This window comes from Erpetoichthys calabaricus, chromosome 1 (genome assembly GCF_900747795.2).
Source record: "Erpetoichthys calabaricus chromosome 1, fErpCal1.3, whole genome shotgun sequence".
In the NCBI taxonomy this organism is placed as follows: domain Eukaryota; kingdom Metazoa; phylum Chordata; class Cladistia; order Polypteriformes; family Polypteridae; genus Erpetoichthys; species Erpetoichthys calabaricus.
In genome coordinates this window covers 55,941,194-55,952,500 of record NC_041394.2, presented here as the reverse complement: position 1 = coordinate 55,952,500, position 11,307 = coordinate 55,941,194, and the positions used below count along the sequence as shown (strand labels likewise).

At 37.1% G+C, this 11,307-nt stretch overlaps 1 protein-coding gene across 4 annotated transcripts in view; it reads left to right on the top strand.

Moving 5' to 3' along the window:
- Positions 1–3,064: 3,064 nt before the first annotated feature.
- The window catches only part of LOC114652324 (cytosolic purine 5'-nucleotidase-like), a 55,154-nt gene continuing 46,911 nt past the window's right edge, over positions 3,065–11,307 (top strand). Inside the window, exons 1-2 of one of the 4 annotated variants that reach the window (XM_051931790.1) lie at positions 3,065–3,558; positions 10,386–10,459. In XM_051931790.1, coding sequence (XP_051787750.1) covers positions 3,434–3,558; positions 10,386–10,459 — 199 coding nt within the window. In that variant the 5' untranslated portion in view covers positions 3,065–3,433. The remainder of the gene's footprint in view (positions 3,559–10,385; positions 10,460–11,307) is intronic. The other 3 variants (XM_051931786.1, XM_051931799.1, XM_051931797.1) reach the window with 3 other exon arrangements.

The window sequence follows — 11,307 nt, the reverse complement described above, 5'->3', positions numbered from 1 at the left end:
GTTACATCATGGATGTAATAATAACAGTATAAACACTCTTTAAAAAGAATCACCTAAAGACAGATGACAGATTTTAGTAAGTTAAGTGAATCTGTAAACAACTTGGATACACATGATGAAATAAAGAATCTCAAGACTATGTGAGTGCAATTCCGAAAATATGTACTTCCTGTTATCATTACACATTCACATCTGCCAGAGAAAGAAGAAAGGATCGTTGGTACTCTCAGCTGCTGATTTTTGAAATGGAATACAAGATGCTACCTTTCACCCTTGTATGTGAAAGTGAGAACACAGTTCTGTTGCCTGGCACCAGAATGAATATTTAAAGAGTTCAATATATCTCTCTGAAAACAGCTTCAAAACTGTTCCTCTGTATAGTTTTCTGTCCATACTAATTTCTATAGCCTAAAAAATGACTGGTGTTTGTCATTATTCATTAGATTTTAAAATGACATAGAAATAAATAGATGTTGTGGTTTGCGTTGCTGCCTACTAGCTCCTGAATGCTAAACTCCTAGCCAAGTCATTGTGTATTTGGAATTTGCACATTCTCCTAATGTCTACATAGGCTTTCTGCTGAAGACCCAAACATATGGGTGCTAGATTAATTGACAGTTATTAGTTGGTGCCCATAACCCATTGGCTGTCTGCTGTAATGAATTAGATTAGACAGGTTTAAAAAGAATGTGCTCATTATGTTTATAATTAGAAATGAAACCAGATTTCTTTTTTGTTTATACAAACTTAATATATTAATTCAAACGTTTGCTGACAAATTACTAACTTTCAGTTCTAAAATGTGTATATAAATGAATACATAATGATGTAAGTACAGTTTTGTTTTTTAGTCTCCGGAGAAAGTGAAAAATTCTATTCATCTGTGGTCGACTGCTCAGCATTTTAAAGACCAGAATATCCACTAGGAACTTCCATTAGAGTAAATTCCATTCTGCTGACAATTATTCATTGCCTAGGGATCTATTATTGTTTGATAACCTATTCTGTAAGAGGGAGTGGGGGTGGGGCAATTTATAGTCCATTCAGATTTTCATATGCACTGTACTTTGATATTTGAGTGAGAGATGTTTGACACAACATGTAACCGAAACCGCATTGGTTACAAGAGAAAGTCACTATATAGCGCCATGCATAGTGCAACGTGGATTTTTTTAATATCCCAGCTGCGCCTCTGGAGACCTGGTAACGGCACGGGAATGAAGTCCGCAAAAAACAATCTATAAATACCTCTTGTGTCAGCTCCGCGAACAGGCATTATAATCCACTCCAGGGCTGCTGTAAGCCGGCTAAATTCTTAGAGGGGGTGAAGAGTAAGGTTCACTTTGGAGACTGACGAAAGAATTGTTTGCCACTGTCTCGTGCCCCCCACCCTTTTTTAAAAAAAATATTCATTCTTCCGGAAATTATATGGGTTTTCCTCAAGGTTATCTTGTTTCTTACCCACATACCAACCACATGCAGGTTAGGTGATTTGGCAACCTAAATTACTCGGGAAATGAGTGTGGGGTGTTTGTGAGTGTTTATTTGCAATTCGTCCAGGGGTAGTTTTTGCCTCCCTGCATCCCTTTGTACAGAAGTTAAAAATAGTTGGTTATTTGTTGCCGTTATAACCTTCTGTGCACTATAGTCTTGTGTTGAATAAGTTGTTTCTGACAAAAGATGGATACATGGTATTTTCTAAATATTCTGTAAGGACATTGCAATAAATAAATAATGATTTTAATCGAATCGATTTTTAATGTACTGTTATGCAGTTAATAGTCTAGTGGATTTAAAATTTACTACCGTAAGGGACAGTTTTTAGTGAAGAATTTTATGAAATGATTTGCCGACATATTTGCATTCCATATTGGTGGCAGACCGTAAACGATTTTAAAGTTATGATTAAGATTTAAGACGTACTATACCGCTCTATAGCTCGGAGTCCAAAACTAAACCGTTATCGCATACTTAAATGATAAGTTAAGATAAACTCTTTGAACGGTAACTGCTCTAAAACATGACGAAATTTTGGTCAACATTATTTCGCTTAAACTTCAGAGATTTTTCTGTTAACAAAATCATTTCTAATGAGAATTACATGTCAAATATGGCGTATGCTTATAAAAAATACATCAGTAATATTACTGAAAAATGGAATATTTTTCTGGGTGGGCTTACTGTACAGTACATGGGTAGATTACTGCTTCTTGTTCACATGGATTTTCTCAGCTGTCTGTTTGCTGTTAGTTTGGTTGGCCAATATTCCTAACGGTGTAAGTGTGAATGCTATTCATTAAATTGTCATGTCTTCCTGGACTGGTTTTTGCCCAATGCCAGCTGTTGTGGGAAATCTTCTGGTTCACCAGGTCTGTGTGTGCTAGGCAAATTCCCTATCAATTAAAGTCACCGTTCGTGCAGTGTTCAATTCAAACATTAATGTACGTATAAATTACAACAATACTAACTGCTTGAACTGGAAAAAGGCTGGTTAGGAGTAATGGATGGAATTGACTTCAGAATGAGTTGGCTGTTCTGACAGTCTGCGGGTACCTCCAGTAAAGTCAAGTACAACTCGACATTGGTCTTCAGGTATGGAGCATATGTCATGACTGTATCTCCCATCCAAGCGCATTTACATTCCATCTTGTCTTTATTCGCATCCCTGACTCCCACTAAACTGCTAAAGTGTTCTGTTAAATAAGTGAGCAAAATTCGCCTATGCGTTTGTCTACTTAGTGATTGCATCTGCCATCTCTATCACTGAATTTACCTGTAAGAGTTACTTCACTAATCTGACAGAAAATATTTTAAGCAGGTCCGCGAACAGGTACAAAGTAAATTAAAATAATTGGCTGCTATTTCTCCTCTTGTATTTTCCAGTGGGCACGCTTGCATTGATTCTTAATTTTTTACCTAAACTGCGTGACTTACGTGGGCATTATCGCAAATACGGTTGTGGCATTTGGCTAAGGTGATTGTGGCATTACGATACTTCCATCTGACTCTGAGCGCTTCTCTCTCTCTCTCTCTCTCTCTCTCTCTCTCTCTCTCTCTCTCTCTCTCTCTCTCTCTCTCTCTTTCCTCATTTAGACGCGATAAGCCCCTCTCTTATTTTCTCCCAATTCCTTGCCGGCCGGCTGCGGTGTGCACGCTGCTGATAACTTCTATCCCCGCACTACAGACTCATCAAACCCGTCAATACTCAAACAAAACGGAGAAGGTTGCATGTCAGTGAGCACGATCGCCCTTAGTTTCTTAAGCTGGTCAGGGGACCCGAGTGTAAACTGGGGAGGAGTTCAGAGGCCCAGTGTACGTGTCTTTTTTTTTAAGTCCATGAGAAACACAGTCTTGAAAAGGTACACATCACCAAACGCCACTTTGCATTGGTGTCACAGAGAAAGACAGGGCACGAGTGCAAGCATAAAAGACAATGGGAAGCATCGCTCGGGAAGTGCCGGTAAATCCGGCTGAAGGTGATAGCGAGTGTAACTTCAGAACCCTGCCTGATACTGGTCATGTGGATTTACGAACTTTGAAACGGGATTATCACCACAGGTAACGCTTATTATTACATTAATTATTTTCAGGGATTTTTGCAAAGAATATTATTCTTTCAATGCACAGGCAACTCGTGGCTCTATAATGGTTTGGACCGATTTTTCTTTTTGTAAGTGTTCATACGCTAAGATGAATTCATATAAGTGCGTTAAATGTGTATATGCATTTGAATGGTAATAAGACGTGTAAATGTTTGAAATTTTGTTTTGCGGTTAATTTTGCTAATCTTCCTTTAGAAGCTTTCATCAACCAGTGGTTTAAGGATTCATTGATGCTTTTAGACAATGTATATGCCATAGCATCCTAAATATACGACTACTTGTGTCAGTAGAAGTGATAACTTTGTCTACTAAACCTTATATTATCTTCCTTGGAGAGACAGAATATTTTAACAGATTAATATTTGTGGCAGGGTTGCACAGTGACACAATGATTACCTGAAGGAAACTTGTTTGAAAACCGTTTGAATGTTTCAAATCAAATTTTCTCCAGGCACTGTAATGTTCTGTCATATTTACATGGTGATATATTAGATTAATTGTTTAATCTAAATTACCCCAGTGTTCCGTTTGCCCTGTAATGGACTGGAGTTTTATCCAGTGCTGGCTCCTGCTTTGCACCAGATAACTCAGTAAAAGGTTCTGGTGCCCTGTGATGCTCTTGGGTGATTGATTAATTTTAAGAAATTAAAGAGATTTTATGAAAAAGGAATCATTTTACAAAAGTGAATATCTACTTATCAGGCGCCTGTATCATCTTGAATATTAGCATAAGTTCAGTAAACACATCAAAGCATGACTTGTAAAGCCATTGCCAAATTGAAAGCTGTCACAAGAGGAGATCTGGATGCTCCTGTGGCCAGCAGACACACAGCTCTGCACTTTAGTGCAATCAGATCAGATAAAATCACCTTATAGTTCTAGCAAAATTGCAATATATTATGACTGGAACTGTGTTATGTCCCATTTTGAAGAAAACTTATTTCATTTTGTCTTCTTTGAACTTCAATTAAGTACATTAAAGCAATGAGAATAACACAGGTTATATAATTGAGAAGAGGCCATTTGGTTCATCAAGGTTTTAAGGTTAAGTATTGGTGCCACTGCTCTGGCTCCAAGTTGTTTGCCTGCCTATGGAAAAGTCACCTCAAATAAAGGAGCCCTGGAATCATCGGGTAGAAGGGTCCTATCATCAGACGGGCCCAGCACCAACTTCTTGTCTTCTCAAAGAGAGGGAGACTGTCTAAAAACAGGGCCTGTTAAAGCACACTGGGGCATTATTTTTGTGATTTTGGGCTATGCAAGAAATAAATTACTGTTGTTGTTCTTATTGTTGTAATAGTCTGTTCATAAAAACTTCAGTATCACTACCTCTTTCCTTACAGGATATATGCTATGTTTGGTTCACAAATATTACTAATATTAACAGTAATTATGAAGTTTGTCAGTATGATAAAGATTCTTCATTAGAGTATGGTCTACAGGGAAGTTTAGTAAAATATTTACTGGAAGAATTCAGGACTACACAGCCATCATACAATCTTTATTATTTTTATCAACTTTGCCATTTCAAAGAACTTTATATCTATAAAGTACAGTTTACATAAAAGTATAAAGTTGAAAACACACAGGTTGATTTTTTAGTGTCACTTAGTGAATCATTCAGAGGCGGAGAATGAGCCTGACCGTGTTTTCCAATCAAACTCCAAGCATAAGGTTTCAGTTCCTCTCACTAACACCTAGATGCAACTGCCAGTAGACCCTTATGGAAATATCTATAAGAGATTAATCAGAAGGATGCATTTGTTTTGTTGCACTGCAAAGCAGACAATGTGGCAATCAACATGTTAATGTCACTGCCATAAAGGTGTTGGCCTTGCACATAGATTAAACAATGCTGAGGATTCTGCATGTGCTAAAGGTATTGTGCAGTGGTTACCAGGCTTGATCCTATGGATTAATGCAATTTTTTATTGGCAATCAAGGGGTACAGTTTGGTCATCAGAGTTCAATATCTGCTCGATATTGGACAGCATTTCTGATATTCTGAACTCTTATTTTCACCACTCTGCCTTTTGTCACACCAGAAATATGCAACAGATTTATTTTTAATTTAGATTCTTTTAGCACATATCTGGGTTACTTTTAAACACCACAGTGACCTTTTGTCTTTTCCACTATGTTTTCTTGTTAAAATTTTAATCTTGCAATTATTTTAAAATAATTCCTTAACCCATTTTATCCTGATCATTGGTAGCTACAGTCTATCTAACCCAGTAGCCATATCAAGGCACACTTTCTCTTGCAAAGATAACTTTTAGTTTTTTTGATGGGGTGGCGAGGGGTAATCAGAAAAACACAATCGGAATTTCCACAGCATATTGACTGGGTTAGAATCTCAACCTAGGACCATGGAGCTGTGATTCTACAACACTAAACGATCCAATCTACCACCATGCTATCCATTGTAAAAATATATTTATATATATTCAAGTCATTGCTTGATAATCAGCACCCAATTGGCAACAATAGTAAGTTTTTTTGTACTTTTTGGTTGTAATTATTATTCAGTTTTATGTACAGTATGCACTGTGTTAACTGTCATTTTTAATGAAAACTGATTTGGCTAGCAAAACTATTTGAAATATATAGTATTTAAAATTAATGACTGTGCAATAAAAGCCGTGATTAAAATGCTGTACATACTGTTGATCCATTTCCTGATCCTGCTTTTCCATTACAGAGTTATGGGAAGCTGCAGTTTTTTTTATAATAGGAAAACAAGTCACATAGCAACCCTGGATATACTCACTTATAGGTTGGCCATATAGATAACCCCTACACATATAGGTAAGGATATGCAAACTATACACTAAAATCAAACTTGTACACCAGTGCCGCATTATAAAAAGCCAAATCTTTGTAAATGTTTGACTCTGGAGTGACAGCAGAAATAAAAGTTAATCTAAGTACACATGGGGTTTAATTCAAGGTCAGAATCAGCTTTTAATTAGGAAATTACTTCTAACCAAAACCTGCTGTCTTAGTAAGGCCCTTCAGCAAGTATTGAGAACCATTAGTATAATGTAACAAATTTGTCTTCTGTGCTTTCAATAGTTTATATACATATTTATTGACAATGTTTATATAAAAAAATGTATCACCACAGTCTTCATTTCCATTCCATTTTCCTGGTGAGGGTCACAGTGGAAAGAGTGGGAATTGATTGCACAGGCCATCCATTTCCAAGCAACCTCTTACAGAGAGTTCCTTGTCTCTTCCAGGCTGCAATAATCCTTCCAACATGTTCTAATGTTTGCTGACAAGTTTCTGGTGGCCCAGTGACCCACGTAGGCTGGCTAGGCTTAAAATATAAAAGCTCTGTTGGAAGGGCCATGTGGGACTTACAAAGCAAAGTGTGGAGGTTGTGGGCAATGTCAGTCAGATGACAAGCAAAAGTGGAATGGATTTATTTGCATGTAAATGCATTGGATGCAATTCACTGTTTCAGTTTTTAACAGCTATGCATCCTTACTTCAACTGCCCAGCTCTGCTTCAACATAATGAAAGAGAGAGAGAGACAAGAAAAATAACAAAATCTGTAATCTCATTGCATCAGACTCACAGATCTTGAACCCATGTCTGTCAGTTGGAGGAAGGGGTTTTCACTTTCCTGTAGCCAAGTGCTCCAAAAAATTCCAAATCTTACTTCCCACCTTACCTCTCTCTTCCTCTCGCTATTTGAGCACTTGAATCACCACCTAGCTCAGTAAGTCTGTAGACTTGACACAGCTTTAAACCACCTCAGAGTCACTTCTCTCCAAGGTCTGGTATTACTCCTGGGGTCAGGATCAATTCCACGTTTTGTAAAAGGGACATCAGAATGGAGCTCACACCAACAAACTGTGGTGTCTCTGCCCCCTTAATCTTCAGGTGGCGCAGTGGTAGTGCTGCTGCTTTGCAGTAAGGAGAATGTGGGTTTGCTTCCCCGGTCCTCCCTGTGTGGAGAGTAGTGAGAAAAGCGCTATATAAATGTAAAGAATTATTACTTTTTGCGGAATCTTCTCTTGCTGTCTGCCCGTTTTTCCTGCTCTTACTACAACCCTGAACTGTGCATTCTGTTTTAAATGGCCAACGTCATTAAGCCAATTTGATTCAACTAACCTCTGAGGGTTCTACCAATCCCAGATGGGATAGCTGTACTGTCACCTGGAATCCCTAAAGAAAACTATTCAAAGTGGTTGTCAAAGTTATAAGGATTCCCACCACTTGGTGTTCACATGGTCTTGTAGAGTAGCACTCCAGTTGCCAGCCAGAAATTTTACATTTTGGAGGTTGGGGTTTCCTTCTGCACCAATCAACTGTCCAATACTCATCTGTGCCAGTCAACTGCTTTATATTTCCTTCAACCAAGCTACCAGTCATAATAATGTCAAAAAGCACTCCATAGTTATATATTGAGTTGGAGATCACTAGGGAGTGACAGTGACAGACTAAAATAAAAAAGCACATCATTATGAAAGATAATGACCCATAAATAAAGCAGAGTGCAAACCAAAATGTAATTCAGCAGAAAGAAGTAATTACATTCAGGCCAGAGGTTTCTGTTCACATTGAGAATTTTAGAAATTAGTGTTAATAGCACAAAGCCCATTTGTTTTGTTATTTAAAATAAAGTATCCAGAGAGTTTAAATTCTGTGCTAGATTATCTGGTTAGAACACTGTGTGACTCATCTCATCTTGTTCACTTGTGTGTTTAATATCGGATAACTAAATGTCTGGGAAGCTTGATTTTGGATGATTTAGCCTGTGCTAAAGATATGTAAACTGAATATGCAGAAAAACCAGCATCCAACAAAGAAAAGGCCCACCATGAATTGACTTTATAAGCACACATCATTGTCTTCTAATATGTTATTCTACCTTTCTCACTGAGAAGTACTGTCTTATCTTGCAATGCTTGAAGTATACAGAGCTGCACAACAAAAGTGAACAAGGGTCCTGTAGTGCAAGACGGGAGGTCTGGATGGGTGGGGTTAGGGAAGAGATCTGCTGACCAGGGTTATCAGCAAAGACCCATACAGAGTATCTCTGAACAAGCCCAAGAATGTGTCATTCACTGTTCATAAAGAGAAATTTACCATTTTAATAAGCATACTTAGTAAACACATCTTTTAAAATATAATCGTGGATGGTTATAGTGATTTTTGAAATCTGTCACCAGGAAGATGGCGCCAGATACTCCATCCTAATTCTGGCAGCTAAGGGGAGTTATTCAGGCGGCTCCAGGTCAGTTTGATGTTTCATTTGACTTTCATTCATTCATTCATGCATTTATTTGTCATACCCAGTTATTCTGTTTCAAGGTTTTTGGAGTCATCTAATATTTTCAACAATTTTATGCAGAGAACATTTGTGTCAGATGCCATCATAAACATAACCCATTGTCTACTGCCTAAATTCTACCTTATTTGATAGTGGATCAAGTACACTATACAGTAAAATATGCTTATTTTGTTCTTAAGATAACTAATGTTTTCTTGGAAAACAAAATGCCCATTTTTTCCAAAAATCACACTGCTAAGGTTCATAAAGGTTTAAACAATTTGTATTGTTTATCCTAGTCGGCACAATCAATCAGCTAGGCTACTGTATAATCAATAATAACATGTAATCTAAAACAAATTGTTTTCAAGGCAAGAAGTGGAGGCAAGTATTAGTTGACAGCTGCCATACAGTAATCTTAGCTGCTAGGATATGGTTCAAAACTAGTTCTGACCTAAATTTCCCTCCATGGTTGTGCACCTCATCACCTTTAGTCCATTGTCTCGCCAGATTATTCTCAGCTTGCTTCATTACTGTGCCTTCTCTCTCTTGACCCCGCAAACAGGATCTCTACTTCTCACTGCTTGCTCCCAAGCTGTGGATGAGGTTTCCCCTCACCTTGAAAACATCTCCCAGTATACTGATCTCCCAGTGTCTTTGAATGTGATATCTTGAAACTGCCAATAGTCATTCTCGACATAATGTATGATAGTATTTTTTAAATTAATCTTTGTTCAAATTATATACTATATGTTATTGTTTACAGTTTGCTCCTTTCCTGCATATTCCTTATGTTTACTTCATTATTACACTCCTTGAACTCCACCAGAGATTATTATCTCAATTATCTGTTAAGTCTGTACCTTCTTGCAAAGTTGTTTATTTTGTTGTATATACAAGTATTGAAATTTTTAAGTGATGCAACGTTGACTTTACAGCTTTCAGATCACCAACCCAATTTGTACATTCTCTTCATGTCTGCATGGATATTTCTTAAGTGCTCCAGTTTTCTTATACATCCAAGTTGCATATAGGTTAGATTAAAATTGGTGACTTTAAATTGGCTCCATGTTAGTGAGTGTGGTTGCATATGTTAGTACACCCTGCATTGGACTGGTACCCCTTCTAGAGCTAATTTCTGTCTTATACCTGATGCAGACGGTAGAGGTGGTGATTTTCATACAACGAGAATTGGAATAAGTAGGATCAGAAAATGGATAGATAGAAAAACTGATAACACTTGGATATAGATGTGCTAAATAAACAATAATAATATGTTGGGAGCTGTATAAAAAAATGGTTTAATTTTTTTTTTCTATTCATGAGCACACAGATTTGATTTTTTTATTTCTTACTTTCCAAGTATTGTACTTAAAATGCAGCTAGTGATTATCCCACATTGGCACAGTAGATATAAATCAGTCTGCTTTTAGTCATGTAATACATTCTGGGATTGAATGTCATTTAGCCCTTCATCTTTTGTTATTTATCTTTTCCAGGGTGTTTGTTAACCGAAGTCTGACTCTGGAAAAAATCAAATGCTATGGATTTGACATGGATTACACAATAGCAGGTAAGATGTTCTGCCCAGGAGAGTTCTGTATTTAGCAACATGCAATTCATTACCAACATTCATAGAGTGACTTCCAAAATATAGTCAGACTGATGTAAAATATTACTTTTATTTAAAGATTTCTCCAAGAGCAATATCACCAACTAAATTAAATTTATAATATGTACCAAAACAGACAGAGCAGAAGTATATGTCAAAACATGAGAACTTTGCATACTATACTTACATTTACCTTATTTCTTGGTTTCTTCATTGTTTAACTCAAAAGGCTGGCATCTTGCTGCCTAGAAAATCTAAGCGTGAGTCTAAGACTTCATTGGCCCTCTTCTTATTTGCTGACACTCTGAGCATTGCAATAATTATAAAACAAACCCAGTAACTCATTGCAAAATGGAGTGTCATTTTCTGCCTGTAGGAAGGAAAACGGTCAGGATCTAAGATACAAGTTACACCTTTCCCTTTTAATAATGCCTTTTGTCAATATATATTATAACCACTAAAAGCTTTCATTTTATATAGCACCTTCCTATTCTAAATGCTAAATCAAAGCACTTTACAAGTGTAAGTTATAGTACAAAGTGTTTCAAAGTAATTGTACTAGTTGGAGCATAGAGTCAATCAATGGAAGACAGACACTAAACCAGCAAACTTGTTTTAAGATCTACTGGGCCACACACCAACAGTAGAAAACAGAATTTGAGAGAAGGTAGCTTTGATAAGCTCAAAAAAATAAAAATGTACCAGTAGTTGTAGTATTATTACATGTGCAGAGTGCAGTGAAGATTTTGCTTGTAAATTCCAAAAAGAGACTCTGCTCTGTTGGGCCCTTGAGCAAGGCCCTTAACCTG